Source organism: Haliotis cracherodii, unplaced genomic scaffold (assembly GCF_022045235.1).
Source record: "Haliotis cracherodii isolate W230 unplaced genomic scaffold, xgHalCrac1.p SCAF_33, whole genome shotgun sequence".
NCBI lineage: Eukaryota > Metazoa > Mollusca > Gastropoda > Lepetellida > Haliotidae > Haliotis > Haliotis cracherodii.
Window position 1 is genome coordinate 2,246,501 of NW_027266290.1, and position 20,794 is coordinate 2,267,294.

The 20,794-nt window shown below is 40.5% G+C and overlaps 1 protein-coding gene across 1 annotated transcript; it reads right to left on the reverse strand.

Annotated features, from left to right (window-relative positions):
- Positions 1-14,477: 14,477 nt before the first annotated feature.
- LOC139477335 (putative uncharacterized protein DDB_G0285119) lies at positions 14,478-16,247 on the reverse strand. Its single transcript, XM_071259887.1, has 2 exons — positions 15,699-16,247; positions 14,478-14,630 (listed from the first exon to the last, which is right to left on the reverse strand). The coding sequence occupies exons 1-2, from the start codon at positions 16,245-16,247 to the stop codon at positions 14,478-14,480; spliced, it is 702 nt and encodes a 233-aa protein (XP_071115988.1).
- Between the last annotated feature and the right edge of the window lie 4,547 nt (positions 16,248-20,794).

Below are 20,794 nucleotides of genomic sequence, written 5' to 3' on the forward strand. Positions count from 1 at the left end.
CACACAATATGAACACACAAAAAGTGTGTGTTTGTTGCCTGACGCCGCACAGAATTCCTGTAAACAATCGTGACTTGACCAGACAAGTTGTGGACCAGACAATCTGGCGACACTGGAGTGCGTTTACTGATAGTGTTGAACTAAATACGATATGTTTTTTATCATGTCTGTTGTGTACATGTGCAGATAAAACAAGGCCATGTCAACTCCAGACACAAACATGTTTTTTGTCAACGTTGTCACTTGTGTAATCACCTCTATATAAGGTGCGGTCGGGTAGCCTAGTGGTTAAAGCGTTCGCTCGTCACGCCGAAGACCCTGGTTCGATTCCCGACATGGGTACAATGTGTGAAGCCCATTTCTTGTGTCCCCCGTCGTGATATTGCTGGAATATTGCTAAAAGCGGCGTAAAACAATACTCACTCACCTCTATATATTATATCACCACAATTAAATTTCAATGTGTAGAGATTTTTGCATTAATGTTTCACGTTTTAAACCTGGAAAAATGACAAATGGTATTGGAATTACCCAAACTATCTACATCATTCCTTCTATTTATGAGGATGATTCAAATCTTTAAACGCAAAACAACATATCACAGCGTGGTATAGATATCCAATGTTTTGTTTGTTGTTTAACGCCACACTCTCTAATATTCCACAAACGTGAAGGCGGCGTGTAGTTAATCTGGGCCATATGATCCAGTGATTGATATTATGAGCAACGCTCGAAGGGGTGTTCTCGAACACCTGGTATCATCACTATTTGACAGTCATCCATTAACATATGCTTATGATATTCTCTGAATCGTACAATGGAATTTTCTTTTGGCAAAGAGTTCTTATAATTATGACAATGGTTTTGTCGCTTTCATTACGATGACACACAATCGGGTCACCTATCACGACAAGCATAGGTTACTGAGGACCTATTCTAACCCGGGGCGGTCGGGTAGCCTAGTGGTTAATGCGTTTGCTTGTCACGCCGAAGACCCGGGTTCGATTCCCGACATGGGTACAATGTGTGAAGCCCATTTCTAGTGTCCCCCGCCGTGATATTGCTGGAATATTGCTAAAAGCGGCGTACAACCATACTCACTCACTCACTCACTATTCTAACCCGGACAACCATACTCACTCACTCACTCACTCACTCACTCACTCACTCACTATTCTAACCCGGATTCCCCACGGGAACGATATCCAGGTACAATAATGCACTAATACCCAGGTCATAACAGGCAAACAGCAATTATCCAGGATTTGTACATAGGATTATATGATTAAAGATATATCTGTACTTTTCTTTTTTATGAGGAAATGCAGTAGGTATATGCTTGTAATAATGACAGTCAGGTATAAATAGATCTCGCCATGGCCGTTCTATATGTTCACCCACACGGCCTCATATTCCGGACAAGGGTTATCAGTCGAGGTATGTTATCATTGTTATCACGACCTACGTCAAATGATACTCAAGAAGCGAGTAGTTACACGCGACATCACGAAACGTCCTTAAAAGGATTTATCTACATAATACTTTTCATCGCATGTGGTTTGCACGCATATGTCAGCTTGAATTTTTAAAAGAAACGTTAAGTGTTATTTCGTGACTAGGTGATTTGCAATATACAAGATACAAATGGTTTATTTCGTAGTTCAGGCCTAAAGACCCATAGTACAAGTACAAAAATGTTGTCTAGTTGTCTAGTGAGAGTTACAAAGAGTATACAATTCTTCCCGTATTTTAAATACACTTATGAGATATTTGACAAGAGACACTGAATTCGATATTGAACAAATACATCTAATGCTGTGATGCATGTTGTCTTTTCTTTTTGAGAGTGACACACCCCTTATGCTATTATATAAGACACAGTTATACAAAATATTGTTTTCATCTTCGGTCACTTGACTTAGTTTACATATTAGTAACATCATTATTTAACTTCACATAGTCTATTGGACCCACTTCTAAATTTGGTAAAACTCTTCTATAACTAAATGCCTCTATTTATAATAAATTATATTCACAGTATAGGTGATTTGTTGTTGAGCATGGCAGACCAGTTTTGGATGGCACAGTCTTTCATTCTTTACACAGACATCTAACAGGATCGCCCACTTCCAGTGCAATCCACACATGCCCCAAACCATGTTGGAATAGTATGTTTCTTACGCTGGGCGTCCAATTCGGGCGTTTTCTATCAATAATGCCAACTAAATATTCTTGATAGCTAAAATGCATAGAATTATCATTAAACCGCCCACATGTTATCGGAAATGAGCGGGCCACTGTAACTTGATAATACCCTCATATTGCTTGACGACGGACCATTGTCACGCCCGTTGTTAGGTGACCTCATAGGATAGGGATAGGTGATGTCACGTTCAATAGTGACGTCATCTGTTTTGTTCTATGAATTTTCCATATTTGTAAAAATGGGTCTGTGACATTCGTGTTAATTGCAGTAAATGTTTCAAAACCTGTATTGTTGTTTCTTTATATTTAATATCAAATTCCATCCATTTGTAGCTATGATAACGGTAACGCTATTTTTCAGGGCATTATCATTTGCAGAAGCCCTCGGTCCAGTTAATGGAAGACCTCGGGCTTCTGTAAATGATAATGCCCTGAAAAATAGCGTTACCCTTATAATAGCATTGGCATGGGTACCTCTGATATTACATTCTCATGAGACGAAGACAGTATCTGATACATTTTTCAAAATATATAATAAATAGAGGATATCAACCAGTTTCCAATATGTAACCCAGTTTGGGGTTCTATATCCTAAACCCAAGGTACATTTACTATATTTTCTGTGCGCAATTTCAATGTTTTCATAAACAGTAAATCCCCGTATTTCTTAACCATGTGTTATAATAGGTACGATATTTTTATCAAACATCTGAAACGCAATCGGAACCGATATATCATATTTCTTTATAAGAATTTTTACAGGAAAGTGTGCTTCACTAGCTTGTTCGGACAATGGTTTGTCCATACCAGCTTTGGAGTCATGACAAGACCCATTGACAACTGCAGTTGGTTTATCATTGTATGTCCACTTCTCAAACTTACTTAGTGGTCCGCCCATTTTAGAAACAACTACTTTACTTTTTCTAAATTGACATCCACACACCATATTATAGAATAGTCTCGAAGTTCATTTGATCCTCGCTGTAACCTGACAACAGTATCAGCCACCAAATCCAGATCATCAGCAAAAAGTAGCAAAATAATGTTGAACATTTCCTCCGATAATATCTACTCCGTCTTGAAATGAACTCTTGAAATGGGTAACGAGATCATTCATGAACAAAATTGATAATAAAGGGCTAAAGGCTAAAGGGCTCTTACACCACAAGCACTCTTGAAGAATTTAGTTAGTTTTTCCCAAGGATACAGTTGACATTTTCATACATATTCTTAATGATTTTGAAATATTTGCCATGAATTCAATTCTGAAGCATGGAGTATAGGAGCTTATTTCGGTTAACCATATCAAACGCCTTTTTTAAATCTATAAATGCACAATACTTTTTCTTTTCGTCTGGTGATGAATTTCTGGATGACACTTTGTAAGATATTTATATTGTCCACTGTTGAATGGTTCTTTCTAAAGCCACCTTGATGTTCTCCAGTTAACTCATGCATTTCCAGATAAAAGTCTAGTCTCTTATTCAGATTATAGGTAAATATCTCGCGAATTATATTCAGTAATGTACTTCCTCGATAGTTGTTTGGGTCGTTGCTGTTACCCTTTTTATGTGCAGGTATTACTAGTCAAGTTGTCCAGGATTTTGGAAAGGTTACTGTGTTTAATATTTGATTAAAAAGAATCACAAGATAAGGAAGTAAATAGGTTTCAGTCGACTTAAAGAATTCCGCTGGTACGCCATCTTCGCCTGGCGACTTACCTGATTTGGGGTAATGATTGAGTTGATAATGTCTTCATCGGTAGTCTCTCTAGCTAAGATGTCATCATCTTCCCGACACTTGACACTGCTTGAACATCGTGGTTTAACAAGTACATTGTCGCGTCATTTGAATTTTTTGTTGATTTGCCATTTATTTCTGTGTATTTCTTTGTCATCCAGGAATCTAAAGATATGCTTTTTTCTTTGGCACCTTTACTTTTAACATTTTACAGTCTCTTCTTTTAGCGGCTTCATTCATGTATGATGCAACTTTCTTACAGTTTTCCTCATGTTTGTGTTTACGTAGAGTCTTAAATAATGACCATGCTTATCTGTACTTTTCTTGTGGCTCTGGTGACGGATATCGACTAAAGATGATCAGCATTTTATATTTGTGGTGTTAGCTACCATCGCATTCCTTGTAAAACCAGTCTGACTGTTGTTGTGGTGGTCTGTAATCTTTCCTAACTAGCATCATATCACCGCATATCTGCATCATTTATTGCAGGATTAAGGCTGCTTGGTTAATATTTGATGGGGCTAAATTTTCAAAAGTCTTCAACATACCAGTCACTAAGCTGTCACTATATTTATCCATTTTTCCTGCTCTCTTTGGTAATTCCATCTATTACTTGTTTTCTTTTCAAATTTTGCATAATAATGTGTCAATGAGGTTACTGCCATTTTGAATATATTATCTATTAACATAGAAATTTGAAGATGATCTGATTCGGTACGCGATAAAACTTCAAACTTTTTAACGTAAGGATACAAACTTTCGGATACACAAATGGAATCAGGTGTACTATAGCCTTTACACCCAACATATGTAACGTCGCCATGCCACTGCCAGAGTCTACCGTTACGGATATAAAGGTCAAAGGTTTTACACATTTCCAAAACATATTTCCCATAACCGTCAATTACAATATCTAGGTTATTGCGTTGGCCTGGTCTATCAACTCCTGTTTCATATCCAATTTCATCAATAGATATATGTGTAATGTCATCCAGCTCGGTATAGCCTAACTCGGTTCTGGTTCTGCTATAAAAAGTCACCACACAAGATAAATTCACATTCTGAATATTCCTCCTTCAAAATGATAAGACAGTTGTCCAGTTCTACCCACGAATCATGAACCCTGGAAAAGATGGCTGCGAGCTCAGTAATTTAGTATTTAGTGAATACCGCAAGATGAGTGACAAGCAATACACTGGACAACTTTAAGTACTCTTGCCAGGTCCATGATACAGCGGTACAGGGACTGTGTCCTCTCCAGGGTGGTCATACACGTTACTGACACCCTTGTCATTCTTGTTACTTTATAATATGACGCTACTGGTTTTGAAGGCGATATCTGGGTTCACCTTGTTCACGGTTGTAACCAGGCTAACGTCCATACTTGATCGCTATTGGATCAATTCAAATATCATCACCATTTTCTGTTTAAAGAAAAACACACACAAAAACAAAATACCGCAACACTACCACTATAGCGACCATGTTTCTTGTTTTGGGTCTAATACGTTGAATACAGGTGTAATTAGGTAATAAAGATATAAAGTCTCTACAATTTATATATCGAATCAGTGAAAAATAGACAAAGTTGAAACAAGGTGATTTTCCAATATAATGTACAACGTGAACTCCAGAGATTAACAACCTTGATTACCCGACGAAACAGGTTCCATTGAAGTGAAAGGCAAAACAGCAGGGGAAATTATATGAATGGATCACTGAAAATCAGTGTTGACAGGGTAAACATGCCCTGTCCTTCCAAACCCGTATTTAAGAAACTGAAGAAAGTCGACATTCCAAATCATTCCTCCAAATAATAATGTTTGTTTCTTCTCATGATAAACATCTTTTGGACATATACTCTACCTTGATTTTTGGTACCAGAGTTTTGTTCGGTTAGTTGACTCAAATCTCAAACATACTAAACTCAGTGTATTAATTTCGAGGATTTGGACAACAAAGTTCAAGCATGTAAGTACTCATACAAGTCTCTACATCAAGCAAAATATATTGACATTGATATACAAAGGGATTATCACAACGATGAGTTGACATAAAGGAGAGGCGACCTTGAGATCATGTTCGTATTTTTACGTCGCCTGTCATTTGCCATTAAACAAGACCAGAGATGTGACATTCCTACAGACGACCAGCAGATCCTGCACATACTCTTGCCCCCGACTTTAAGAGACAAGTCGCTCATGACGCATATATGAAGGAAATAAAAAAATACTTTGTGGTGCGAAAAGCTCATGCTTGCGGTTTACAGTACTTCTTTAATTTTAATCTGACCTTATAGCCAGTGTCGGTTTCATAAAAGTGGTTGTGTTATATATTTTTTTAATTGTCGTATCATAATGTCGAATGAATAAAATTTTCCATTTAATTTGATGTTTTACACATGTACATGCAATCTTCATACCAACACATACATGTGTACAGTCCGGGCTCATCTCAATCTCTGACGATGATGTTGCGCAGTCAATAATTGTCCTCAGTAAGGCCTGTAATCCCTAATTCCCTGAGCCCTGAGTCACCCGGCCACTGTCTGTCGACTAACTAGATGCCCTAAGGCACGTCGCTGATGACGTCACTGTCAGGAATCGATTCCGGAGATGCAAATAACGCAAGTACTGGTCTTCTTTGGGGGTAGTTACCCTGGGTTTCCCTGTTCTTCCCTGGTGTCTGCCCGGTCTCTCTGTAACGTTATATCAGGTTAGTTACAGCAACACTGGAGCAACCAAACGTTCGAGCTATGTTGGCTAGGTTGGTCCCATTTGTATCATTTCCTCTTAAGGTAAACTTGCCTGATGAAGAATTATTGCAGTTATGGAGTATATTCATCTATACATACAGTTTATATACGGTAAGTACTTACATGTAGCATACCGTTTCTATTGTATAAACATATCAAATTCAAAGATTCAATAAGTGTTGTGTGTCACATCAGATCGATTTTTGACACAATACAGTAATACACTATATTCTCCTGCCTCATCTTTACGATTGTAGTTACCCTTCACCAACTGCTCAAAGGCAATCACTCGTTATCATGCATGTGGATCAGTGCAGCAGGTAAAGAGTTTCTGACTGATAAAACGTGTTATGTGGCAGAAGTTAATTTTGTAAATCATTGTTGTAGTAAATTTAGTGACAGTACATTGAAGGGCTAGTAAAAATTCGAGTGCTGTCGGAGGCAGCGAGTGACGTGTAGCGAGTTACCGCCCTTGTATACATGTACATTAACACGGCAAGGTTTGATCTTCCGAGAGGTTTCGAGATGGGACAGTTAGAAGGAAACATAAGTGGAATGTCTTCCTAAAGCGATTTAGTGAGCCCGTAAATGCTTAATGCAAACACATGGATCAGCAAAGACCTCGGACCCTGCTAATATTACACCAAGTCGAGTGAAAGGAAAGTCTATTCAGCGTTAGAAATTGGCACTAGTCCTGTAGTCCTTACCAAACTGCCCAATAGTAAAGGTATCATAAGGACTATAGTAGATATTTGCCATTTTTAGGGGTTCTGCTATATGTTATCATTATAAGGACTAGTGGACTGAAACTGTTAGTTTCTACCGCTGCTATTGAAATCATTTTTTCGGTTGAACAGTGAAGATTAGTGAGTGAATTGGGTTTAACGCCGCTTTTAACAGTATTCCAGTTATATCACGGCGTGTCAGCTTAATGTGGGAGGAAAGCTCGAAGTAATGCAGACGTTTACCACTTCGGTAAAACCCACGAGCAAGGGTATGGTGCTGACAAAACTAGAAACATAATCGGGGCGAACCGGGATTCGAACCCACAATCATAGGTTTCTGGCGTGCCAAATGGATGGCATCTCTGCACATCGAATCGCGGCGCCTTAGACGACTGGGCCACCCGTGCCGCCAGTAAAAGATTAAGCTAGTGCTGTACATGTGATTTTGGATAGATTATTCATGTCGATGTTTAACACACTGGTGTATGACATTGTCTATGAATTACAAACATTATCATTAAGCTTGACTACAATGCTGATACGACAGGGTGGATAAAAGTGGTGCCATGGCATTGTAGCTTATCTGGATACGTTGTCAACAGTTGTCAACAGACAGCCACTAACTAAAAGTTGCTGTGAGCATTGATACTCAGGACTAACAACTAACACTAACATCTAATGGTTTAAAAAATATATGATGTTAGTGTAAGGTGAAACGTTCATGCCAAAGTGTAGCACCCTCAGGCTTGCTACTGCTTGCACTGAAGGTGCCTCTGCTATTGGCAGATCCCGACCCCAGGTACCAGATCCACTGCAACTGTTGCCACCAATACATTGGAGAAACCGTCAGACTCATCAACACCAGACTCAAAGAACATCAGGCCTCTGTCAACAAACTAGACCTGAAATCCGCAAATTACGAACACATCCTCAAGTCCCAAGACCATAACATCATATGGGAAGCCACCGAAATCCTGTCTACCACCACCAACAACTGGCGACAAAGAAAAGACATTGACATCACGAGAAGCTAGCCAGCTATGAACCATGACCAGGGAACCTATCTGCCTAGGGCTTGGGACTTGTTGCTTTGATTTGTCCATTGCTATCACCTATCAGGGCTAACTATCCCCTGTCACCCATTTTGCCCATTCGCTTATTACCAGTCAGTGATAACATAACTCCTTGCTCCCATTTGTCCATTGCTATAAGCACGAATTAACTGTTGGCTTCCCTTGTTAAGTTTTCACCTTTGTTATCTTACTACAGCTTTTGTTCTTACGTGTACATATATATGCTCTCTGCCTCATAGCATTCATTCATCTGATGAAGGAGTAAGCATATACTCCGAAACGTTGTGTTTTGTCATACATAATAAAGAAGTTGACATCCATAAATACCCTTCCTTGTCTGTAGGACTTTTAAATGCAATTCAAAAATTTATTTGATCAAGGCAATATACAACGTCAACGCCAGGGAATAATAAGTCTTGATTATCCGCAGAAGCAGATTGCATTAGGCGTTAAACCAGCAAGAAAGCGTGTGTACAAGGAGATTGACAATCGACTTTCCAGACTGAAGGATCAGCTATCCCAGGGTGTCAAGACACCACTCCAGTTCTTGGATGTTGTTGGCAAACTTCTGAAGATGGATTAAGGTTGTGTCAGTGTGACAACCTCGATGTGAACTGTGATGTGAACTGTGATATTAACTTTAACTGAACTCTAAGTGGCGAATATATTAAAACAATGGATTTAAGGGATGGGTGAATTAAAATGTTGAATGAAATAGAGTAAAAGAGGGTATCAAGCATCTTGAGTCATTTCTTTTGTCTATAATAAGACAAGTCCATTTTCATGATAGGGGTTAATTACCTAATTAACATGTGCAACCAGGTATGACATTGTTGTTTTAAGGTGTCTTACAACTGGGCTGTCTTACTAATGGGAGGAGACCGTCCTGCCCTACCGGTATCACCCGCCACTCACACAATCTGCACACAAAAGTAAGCAGTGCTCCTGACATACGACGGCGGCCAATCAACAATTGGTAACAATAATATTATAGAAAACTACAGGTGTTAGGAAATTGTCTTGATAAGGATGTATATTGGGCATAACGTATCTGTATCTAGTCACGGGATCACATACCTACATACCCACATAATCCCTTATATTAAAAAAAGTGTGTATGGAAGATATGAGAATATAAAACGTCAAAACCAGAGAATAACCAGTCTCGAATATCCGACAACGATCCATTGAATCTACTGGAGGTAAAGGCAAAATAACGGTGAAAAATGATATTTTCATCAAGTATTCCATCAAGTATTTTCTTATTAAATAAGTATTGGTAAATACAACATTTATGGCACAAGATCCTACGGCAAAATTGAGAGCTCAACAATAAATACAGTAATACAGGTGTAACATAGTTTTAGTATATGCTGGGTGACCTCATGTGCATATATTTATAGGCGTGGGGGGACACTACATCGATATGGGGGGGGGGGGGGGGGGGGGGTTGTACTTAAAACAGTCCCGGTTGGGTGAACTCATTTGCATATATATATATATATATATATATATATATATATATATATATGGGTGTAGGGGACACAAGATCGATGTAGAGAGCTTACTAAAAGTAGTTCCGGTTGGGTGAACTCATTTGCATATATTTGGGGATGTGGGGGACACCACATCGATGTGGAGAGCTTACATAAAGTAGTTCCGGTTGGGTGAAGTCTTGTATCCGGGGGTCCTGCGGATCAACTCGTTACGAAGGAAAACCGGGTTCTGTGTCACAGCGTGTTGAAGTCTGCTCCGGTGCCCAACAAGATCATGTTTCGGCATCCAGAGACACCTGGGTAGGACTCTCCCCTGCTTATGGAAACTACCACTATACTGGCAGTCAGTCTGGAACTTTACGGTAACTGATGAAAAAAGACATATTTGGAGCACATTCGTTGGTGTCATATAAGAAGTAATTTACAATTCACTCGTATTCATTTCGTCATCTGTCAATTCAACTACATACTTTTCAATCAGAGAGTCCGACGTAATACAGAATTTCAAGACAAATAAGACCGCCTCCGTGGTCTATTGGTAGAGCATCGAAACATCGCATTATCTATAAAGTTGTCCGTTTTCTTATCTATATTTTACAAAACAACGTATGAATGAACTACTAATTCTCGCGTGATAGCTGTGGGCGTTGCGGGCGAATATGAATACAACGGTCCAACGAGGTGAACTTAACCGTCTGTGGTCTACAGCTAATGCTATCACGACACAGAATCAAGCACTAGGTGGTATAGAGTACTCCAGTATACGTTTTTGCATTGCGGCATAAGGGAATATGTATTTGGAGGCACTTCGTTCTAAAAATCAGCGGTAGACTTGGAATGGATTTTTTAGAGCACGTGTGACTACATATTTCAAGAGAATGTTAATTATGCCTGTCATACGTATGCCTGTTATTGTCATCATTGGTTTGACCATGTTTGACAATCAAACGAGCGATAACACTGTGATGACGACCCATTTGTCTTGCAATGGCCCTGCATGACATGCCAGCATTTTTCATGCCTATCACTTGCCATCTTTCAGCGTTCGTTAACTTTCTCCTCACCATGGCTGACTTTCAACCTCTATTGGAAGGGGAATCTCGAACAGGAGCATAATGCAACCACGTGTCTGAAACTTGAATTTTACTATTTATAGGGTAGGGGAACTGCAGCAACACGTAAAGCACGCTTTCCTTCTGATAACTGGACAAATTTGGGTTCATGAAACTATGGAATCCTAATTCAGTCATACATCATCATATTTCGTATTTCTGATTCCCACACGAAACCAAGAGACTATGAATATGGCGGCGCTTAACTTTTGTGCATGTGTATATAATTGAGATATTTTGTGATTCCATTTCACGTGGCGAGGTCCATAGGTCACTGTTACGATAGTTATAGTGATATCCAAAAATAAATCCACTTTCCACCATATGTATTTTCCATCAACAAGTACATTATGTTGATATACGTAGATTCACTAACCCCGATAAATTCGAAGCCGCCGATTTATTTTGTTTTTGCTGATGCGTAGTTTCTTTGCCGTGCGCGTTGACCCGTTTGTCGATATTTATCGCCGAGTTAGCCACCACGAAGTTTTTCTGAAATGTATAACACATGATCAACTCACAGAATGTTTTGTACTCATGTTTCAGAAGGTTTGAGCACAATACTGCCCCAGTCTTGCCGACGTCTATTTATGTTTTTCACTGTAAATACCATACCATGAATCGTTCCGTTCTGTTGCTTTGTGGTTGCTTGTATGGAGACCTGTCTTTGTTGAGGACCGTTTCAATGACGAGTACATGAGGTCTACCTCAGATAACTCTACTGTCATTGTTGAACTCTGTTAATGTAAATTATGGCGTTTGTTTGAAAGCAGATATGTACGCAACTGCCACTGACACCCGAAGAAGACCAACTGAAAACATCAGCGTGTCACCAAGACTTTTTTTATATACACAAAGAAAAATGGTTAAGCACACCCTAATATATTTCATTATTGTTTGGTCCCAATATTTGTAACAGTTATGAAAGATATAATTACGGGAAGAATTATGTTTTCTCGAGATGATGTAATCGGTCATGCGTGACGAAAGCTCACGTGCCATGCATGGTATGCCCGTGCAGCATGCTACCCTCGAGTATCTCTAAAAGCAGTATATCCAAACGTTAAAATTGCTTTCTGACGCGCGGTTTTGAACAGTTATTCCATGACATTGTGTGACCATGGCACGAAGGCGATTACCAAACGGCACATGATGGCAAATAATCGGCATGCATAACGCAGGAATGTCTTGTTGTGCCATTGGTGGGAATTTGGGATATCATCACACTGCCGTAAGCCGTTTAGTCGAAAAACATGCTCAGACCGGTGATGTACAGGACTATCCCAGATGCGGAAGACCTCCTGTAACGACACATCGCGAATCCCAATTTTGATTTGAATAATATTTCATATCCAACAAAGGCCACAAAACCCTTCAGAGGAAGCTAAAAGCAGTCGATTGTACGATTCCGACTGTATCATGAGCATGTGTTCATGAATAATTATCAAAATGTGATGATACCGGGTCTTCGCAAAGAAGTGAGCGTATCCTGCCATCATGAAAATGTGATTTGCGCTTTTCCTCAACTATTTTGTATTGACAAAGGGGGAAACGATCCATTAAAACTTGCTGCGTTGATACCTTATGGAACTTGTACCCTCCAGGTATAAATAGTGTCATACGCCCCATCAGATAGTTACCATACAGGTAAAATCTGAATGGTAATTAATGTCCGAGACGGGATCTAAGAAAACTGATACGCATGCACGAGGTCTACATGGCGTCTTGCAAAGCTGATTCAGTACAGACAACCTGACTTCGTTGTCTTAAGATCATTACCAGCGCAATTGTTTTCAAGCAGCTAGAGTTATGTCACTAAAGCCACGTGATGAGATCATATATCATGGTGTGTTGGTTACCCTTGGATCATAGCTAGTTAGCTACCTCACGCTTGCTTTGCACATTCCTTGGAAAATGTACATGAGTAAGGTTCAAAAGAATCGTAAACACCAAATCGATACCAAACAGTGAGTATGACCCTGTGTTTTAACATAGAGAACGCAAGAACCAGTACATGAGTCTGTTTGCTATGCTAATATTTTAAACATATTTATGACTCACTTGACTGAAAGACAAGTGAGTTTATTTTGTTGCTCGTTGCTCGTTATCCAATTTGTTCAATAGGTTCAAATATTGTTTTTAATTTGTCCACAACAAATTCAAATATGTCTGTTACCCGGCTATACTTTGACATAATGTATGTATCTACTCAAGGGCAGTCTTAGGACTTAGGATCAAATTTTGTCTTAGGCTTAGATATTCTCATAGATTGTGCTTCGTGATCCCCGATTTAAGACAAAATTTGGTCTTAAGTCCAAATCTTAAGAGTTAAGACAAAATATGGTCTTAAGTTAGTTTCATGATCCCGGGGCCTGGTGTCATCACTGCTTTTAGGGGATTTTTTCACTACTACTAGTACTGCACCACTATGCCTTTTACTCACATTGGAATCTTTTTCGGTAGATAATCCGTACTGATGATTCTCTGGGGTTGACGGTAATCACAAACAAAAGTTAAACATAGATTAGTTGTATCCTGCCACGTGACAGTATCGTCACGTGACAGGAAGTAATTCTCAGCTTGTGCGTTTCCGCCAGCAGGATCACCCGGAAAAAAATCGGATTTTCGGGTCCAAGGAAATCATCTAGTATGTTTTAAAAAGAAGACATCTACGCATTGCCGGCGCCAGTACGTGGGTTATGTGTCGAATTTCGGGATTTTAAAAGAGAGAAATATTGTCGTTTGTCTGGAATTGAGACTCAACTCCGCAGTAGCGGCGGTCTTTAGTAGGCCTGATTGGTGAGTGCGATGTTGAATCAACAGAGAGGCCAAGCGTCGAGGACATACCCTCAGAAGGTTCTCCTACCTGTGCTCATGTCCATTAGCAGATATGTAAACTACACTCTTTAAAAAAAGAGGTGTTTTGAGAATTCCAATTAGATTATTTTCCCCAGCAATCGTCATAAAGACAATTATTATGTTTAATTCCCGTTAATCATGTCATGTTTGTTGTGCATTGCGCGCAAACACATATCAAAATGTTTTTTTGTAAACGTTTATCAGCCAAACTGCAAAGGATGCACAGAAATTGCTTTCAGAAAAAGTTTTCAGCACAATGCACGTGACACTGATTAAACGGACCGTACAAAATTCATCAGTTCATTACGAATTTTCTGACGTGAACGGAGATCGAAAAATGCCAAGCAGCTGATCGAAATATCGCCATTGGACGTTTGGAAGCAGGAGAGTCCCAGTCTGCCGTTGCAAGACACTTAAACGTTCACCCAAGCACCATATATCGACTATGGTATCGATATACCCGCACTAATTCGAATCAAGATCATCCCAGAAGTGGAAGACATCCGGTTGCATCACCTTCGGAATCGATTTGCTACAGCAACGGACACTGCAGGACAAGTGCCTGAGTAGTTGAGGGCAGCGATCTTGGACCGGAAGTGCCGCCATCTTGGATCCCCGAGATTCTGGTAGCTGGAAGTGCCGCCATTTTGGAGGCGCCAGGATGTCTGCATGGTTCGTCGTGGCATGGTTCACGATGCAATGATTCACAAGTGACACCGACTCCACTCGAGGGATCCCTTTTTATAGGAGAGGCACTGAAACCCTGCTTCCTGATTGGTCAAACGCGCAATGCGCTGATTGGTCCGTTCCGGCGCCCGGCCATAGCCTCGGTTTTCAAAACGGCCCAACTCTGGGTTTTTCCATGGGAGAGAAAGCACAACCCTGGTTCGACCAAGCAGAGACCCGAACAGGGCGAGCGCGCCCTCTGTTTGGTCGACAACCCAAGCTTCTGATTGGCCAGATTTCGATCCTGTTTTTTCTTGGGTGTGCATGTCGATCCTGTTTTTTCCCTCTGGTTTGCATGCCATTCCCCATCTAAAGACAACACAACACCCATTTTTTCAACTTTTTTTATTTCCCTCGCTCACAGGAACCAACAAAACAAAAGCCACAGGATGAGGGGGCGTCCCTGTGATTATTGTGAACAGGAAACTTTGTCACTAGTAGTGAACAAGACACTCTTCTTTTCTCTTCCATGCTTCTTCGGACATCAGACGTCTGTATTTTTCATTCACTTCTCCAACAGGACAAAACACACACACGTATTCGCAGGGGACTTTGGCGTACTTCAGATGTTCTTTCCAGGGTTTGTGGCTTCCCATTGGCAGAGTGTGCTTGCCCCATGATGGCTGTGACTCTACTGAAGGAAGGTCAGCGGGTTGCCTGCTTTTATGAAAGTCTCCTCTCCTCATCTCATAGTTTCGGCACATGCACGATCAGCATGACAAGACTCTATCCTGTGTTCAGGGTGACTGATGACACAAGGCAACTAATCCTTGCAAGCATGGTCTGACTCTTTTATCTTTTTTTTCAACGAGCATGCGCACAGACATGACAGACAGACAGACAGACAGACAACGTAGACAACATCTCAACTCAGCCTCTACCCTCGGTTTGGCACCCTATAGGAGTTGAGATCAATCAAGACACAAAGAGCCCTGTTTAATGATGCACAATAACAACTTGAACAATGCGAAACAATGCGAAACAATGCGACAAAAGCGGACTACAACCCTCGTCACAGTTATCACACAGGTCTGCCCGATGATGCAGGTGGTACTGTTACTGCTGTTGAAGATGCTGATGATGCTGGTGAAGGTGTTTCTGCTGGTGGGGGTGTTGCTTCTACTGCTTCCGTTGCTTTGGGTGTTGTTGCTGTGGGTGTTGTTGCTGCTGGTAAGGGTGTTGCTGCGAGTGCTGCTGCCGTGGCGGCTGCTGCTACTGTTGCCGACGGTGTTGTTGTTTGCTGCTGTTGTTGTTGCTGCTGCTGCTGCTGCTACTGCGTCTGCTGTTGTTGTTGATAGTCCATTTTTGCTTCTTTTTTTAACAAGTAGGGTGTATGATTCAGCATGTTTTCGTTTCTGTCCGTTTCCATCAAGGTTTATTGTTTTGTCACTCACACGTTGTTCCACGCTGGGGATCCAGATCGCATTCCCCGGTGGCAATATCGCCTCAACGATCTTTACCTTCTCACGTATTACGTCATGGTAATCTTTGTACAAGGCACTCGATCTCAACATCTGCCAATTCAGAGCTACCTGATCCTCCATAATGTCGGTCATTTCACGATGTCCGGCATAGGTCATCACACTTAGCTCTTGAAAGGCATTAAGGGTCTCGTACTCGCACCATGGTTTGTATCCCCTCTTCTTTAGTAACTATTTTCCCATTGGTACATGATGATGTTGCTTGGACAGTTCAGTGAAAAGTGATGGCAAGAGAACGTCTGTCGTATTTAAAGGCACTGAATCCCTGCTTCCTGATTGGTGGAAAATCCAGCCTTCTCATTGGTGAAGAACCCGACCTTCTCATTGGCTGGATTCTGTCCCACACAGCACCCTGTTTGGCACATCCGTTGTGTTTCTTTTCCATAGGGTCAGGCTTGTACCATGGGAGAGAAAGCAGGGGACGGGGACGGTCTCTCATTGGTCCAAAACCCTAGCGTCTCATTGGTCAGATTTCGATACTGTTTTTTAGTCTCTCGAGGTGTATGTAGATCCATTTTCAATCCGTGGTATCACGGCTTCACGGATGGAAGTGAGCAATGCATGGTACTCTCTCCGAACACGTCTCTCTTCCAGATAAAACGCCAACAGCCAACAAAGCATGAGGAACATCTTGAAAATGGTTTAGTCTCTGTACCTACCCAAAGGGGAGCGTGTCTACAGGCATGTCTGTGATTGAATCGTAGACGATGCGTCGCTTGTCATAAACGATGCGGTAGTCTTTTGTGAAGGGTTGGGTCACAAGGTCGTTCCCTTGCTGAGGTCCTTTGGACGATCTGATGGGGGTGATGCAACCTGATTTTCTTCGCCTCCTCCCCAAACCGTTGCCCCTCAATCAGTCCTTTCATGTTGTCAAAGTTGAGTTGTTGTTGGTTTCTGTAATTCAAAGTGAACCCTCGCACTTTGCAGGTCGTGCGCGTTCCATCGGGTCTGGGGTTCATTAACTCATAGGCATAGTTTTTTTGACCTCCCGACACAAACGTCTTGATGGTGTTTCCGTTCAGTTCGTCTGTAAACTTTCCCAACGTATTGCGCAGCTCAGGATTCAATTCGCCGGGTCGATGAATGTAAATGACACTGTCCGTGTCGAAGTACAAGGCCCTGTGACTGAACGGGCTGAGGGTCTTGTACAGCTCGAGACACGCTTGTGCGGTGACCCAAGAAGCCACGGTGACTTGCGGGTATAGGTCACCTTCACCATATGTTCGTTGATGATGGTTATATCGTCACGAATGTCCGAAGAGAGAACAGAGAGATACGACGATCTGATTTTGACAGTCGAAATCAACCCATAGAGGACAGCGTCTGTACTGAAGATAGCACCGCTGAGGAAGGTGGTCAAGATGAAACTGGTGCCAGTAGTTCACAGACATTTGAGGTCACACGAAAGATGTCCCGGGACTCCTTCGATAGTGGCATGTCTGAAGATGACCCCTTGTCCAGGCCACCATTGAGGACCACATCTGCGGGTGATTTACCATCAAGAAGGGCTTCAACTGAAGTTGTTAGGTCCAAATCAACTTCTCTCATCTTTCCAGATGATCTTCAATAACTGTGCGGACCTTAGAGTTTGCCAAGTATGTCTGGCAAACACTTGAAGGCTGCGTTGGTCATGGACTTGGCAAAGTCTAGCACACATTTTCTTTCTTCGGAGATAAATCCCCATTATAGATTTGCACAGTATCCTCTTGTATTCGTCGATGCAAAAAAACGGGCTGGGTTTTGTTGAAAGAAAGCTGTGAACATGATATTATCTGAACATGGTATGATTGTGTACATAGAAGAACGTTTCCTAACACACTCGTATGTGGCCTAATACGGGAGATGAATATCTGGAAAAATTACGGATTCGTGACTTCGACGAATCGTGGGCACATTCGCCGAATGGAAAGAGAACTTTGGTATCGCCAACCTACATTTGAGTTATTTTGTTCAGAGCTAGACAAAGGTGTAAAACCACAGGAGACTACAGTCCAAGAACTATTCAGGATCAATGAACAAGCTGCCATAGCAATACGTGTAAAATTACATGTCTGTAAAAATGCATGTGCACCCAGTCCAACTACACTGTATGCAAGGGGGCATGGGTGGCCCAGTCGTCTACGGCGCCGCAATTCGATGTGCAGAGTTACGCCAGTAACCTATGATTGTGGGTTGGAACCCCGATTCGCCCCGATTATGTTTCTAGGTTTGTCAGTACCATACCCGTGCCCGTGAGTTTCAACGAAGAGGTGAACGTCACTTCGGGCTTTACTCCAACATTAAGCTGACACGCCGTGACATAACTGCAATACTGTTAAAAGCGGCGTTAAACACAACTCACTCACTCACTGTATACAAATCTACTCATGTGTGCATCATGACCAAAATACTCACATGTATATTATATTGCATATGTGTAAATTATTCACATTTAAGGAAATAAGAAAAAAAAGGGTAAATATAGTGATGACTTGGGTCTCTAAAAATTTCATTTTTGACGGACGTTAAACAGGACCGATTTTAAAAGAACACGGCAGTACATAATTTCCTTCCTATATTTATACCTGGGATAAAACTACAGTTACTGACACCTATCTGAAACCCGGTGTAAATCAGAAATCTGGTAATGATTTAAGTTGCTGGGTCCGGAGTAAGGCAAAAAACAAACACTTACGTTTTTATGAAAAGTGTGTCAGTGGTTGGTGCCAATGGTAGAGCAGGTTATGCTTACCCCTTCCGCGAAAGTTGTTTGATCAAGATCAATATGCTTCGACACTGTAGCTCACCTTGTTATATTCAAAATAAATATACTATCTACAATAACAGCTACTTTACTCTCTGTGATCATCAGCATGAATACTTGGATCAGGTAAGCATTATTCCACGAGGGACGAGTACTTGATATGAAATGGAATGCTCTGTTAACATGCTGTTATTATGATACGTAACGCTAGCCTTACTTTACGTTTGATATAAGCTTAATACGAACTGGGAACGGGTTCTGTATTATATTTATTACCAACGAATATTTTTTTAATCAGTTACCTCCAAAATTACGATATGTCTGTGTGTCCATTTAAGGAGAGAAAAATGTGTGAATACAACATGTCCAAAACGTAAACACAGAGCAGACTCACTTTAGGTGCAGAGACTAGATATCTTTTCATCTACAGATGAAAATAAATTTTTAAAAACATTACATTAAAACTATAAGCCTAAATATTTTCATTTTTCAAAAAGTCTCTTGCAACAATGCATTTTTATGGCAAGCAATTTGTTTTCGTTTTCAACAGTGTGAAGCATCATAATAAAAATCCAGGGACAATTTGATTCAATCTTAATTTAAATAAATTCATAAAATACCAAGATGTTATAACTGTGATATCAAAATACATCACAATCGAATAACCATTTCTTGTTTGTTTCAAATATATATTTTATAAATTGGTAGTATATGATAATTAACTGAGATAGTGGCTATATCCTCGAAGGGAGTTGGAGTAGCGTAAAATTATTGTCTCCCTGAGAGGATATGTTGGTTTTAAATCTCCAGCTAAACCCTGTCAATGGTCGCCAGTGACTAAAGGGAGGGTGTAAATCCTGCTGGAGTCCATGCAGGTAGCAAAGGTACTGTAAGTCCCCATGGTCCTCAGTATGGTGACCTCACTTTAGTTGCTGGTGATATATAGCCCAATTTTATCTATTGTAATGTCATGAATTGCCATATTTTATGGTTCTGTACTAGTTTTAAACATATATATGTGATAATCTAGTTGTTTTACTGTCCTTCGTCGACAGAATTTTATACAGTTTACATATGTATTGTTGGGGTCAAATTTTGTCTCGTCACGATATGGCTGCAATATTGCCGATGTGACGTTAAATATTAACTCACTCACTCACTCACTCTTGTTTGTTTCAATTTTAGCCACAAACAAGCATGGGTGTATATTTTCTTTTGCCCTGCAGTTAATAAATATTCAAAGTCCTCATCTATTCAATTTAAGCCTCACAAGACATTAGGTCAATACACGTCTATTTTATTTTGTTATCTGCATTTTCAAGGGCCTGATTGGTTCTCTTTGTTCGGCCCTTTTCTACCTGTTGATCATACAGCAGGCGATTTTACATGGACTCTACATTTATCCAGATCTAGGATATATATTTCTAAATGAAACGTGTATGTCATTTATGACACATTCTATTTCTATGTAAATGCATCATGTATACACATATATCCGGAAATTTCATATGGGACATATTTCATATCAACTTATTATACTCATACTCAATAAAGAGCTGCAAATCGTATCACACATGATGTACATCTCCTAAATAAAAGGAACCCATTCTTGTTTTCATTTGAATAAGTAGTACAACGTGAGTACATTTATAACAAAATGACGTCATGAGATTATGACGACATTCAAAAGGACGTCATTTGGATATAGAGCGAATTTTCAAGATATCAATTTGTGGCAAGATACGATAGAGCTTACCAGACACGACACGTTTCCATTGGGAAGATACGGAGAGTCCGATACCAGCCCTGTTATTTGTGCAGATACATTTAGTGTTAAGGGATACTTGCTTTCACGGGACACAGTGTGACAACTAGAGTA

Coding starts and splice junctions, on each gene's coding strand:
- LOC139477335 (XM_071259887.1), bottom strand. CDS start 16,247: ATGACCGACATTATGGAGGATCAGGTAGCTCTGAATTGGCAGATGTTG. Junction 14,631..15,698: donor GTGTGATAACTGTGACGAGG/GTTGTAGTCCGC, acceptor CGAACCATGCAG/ACATCCTGGCGCCTCCAAAA.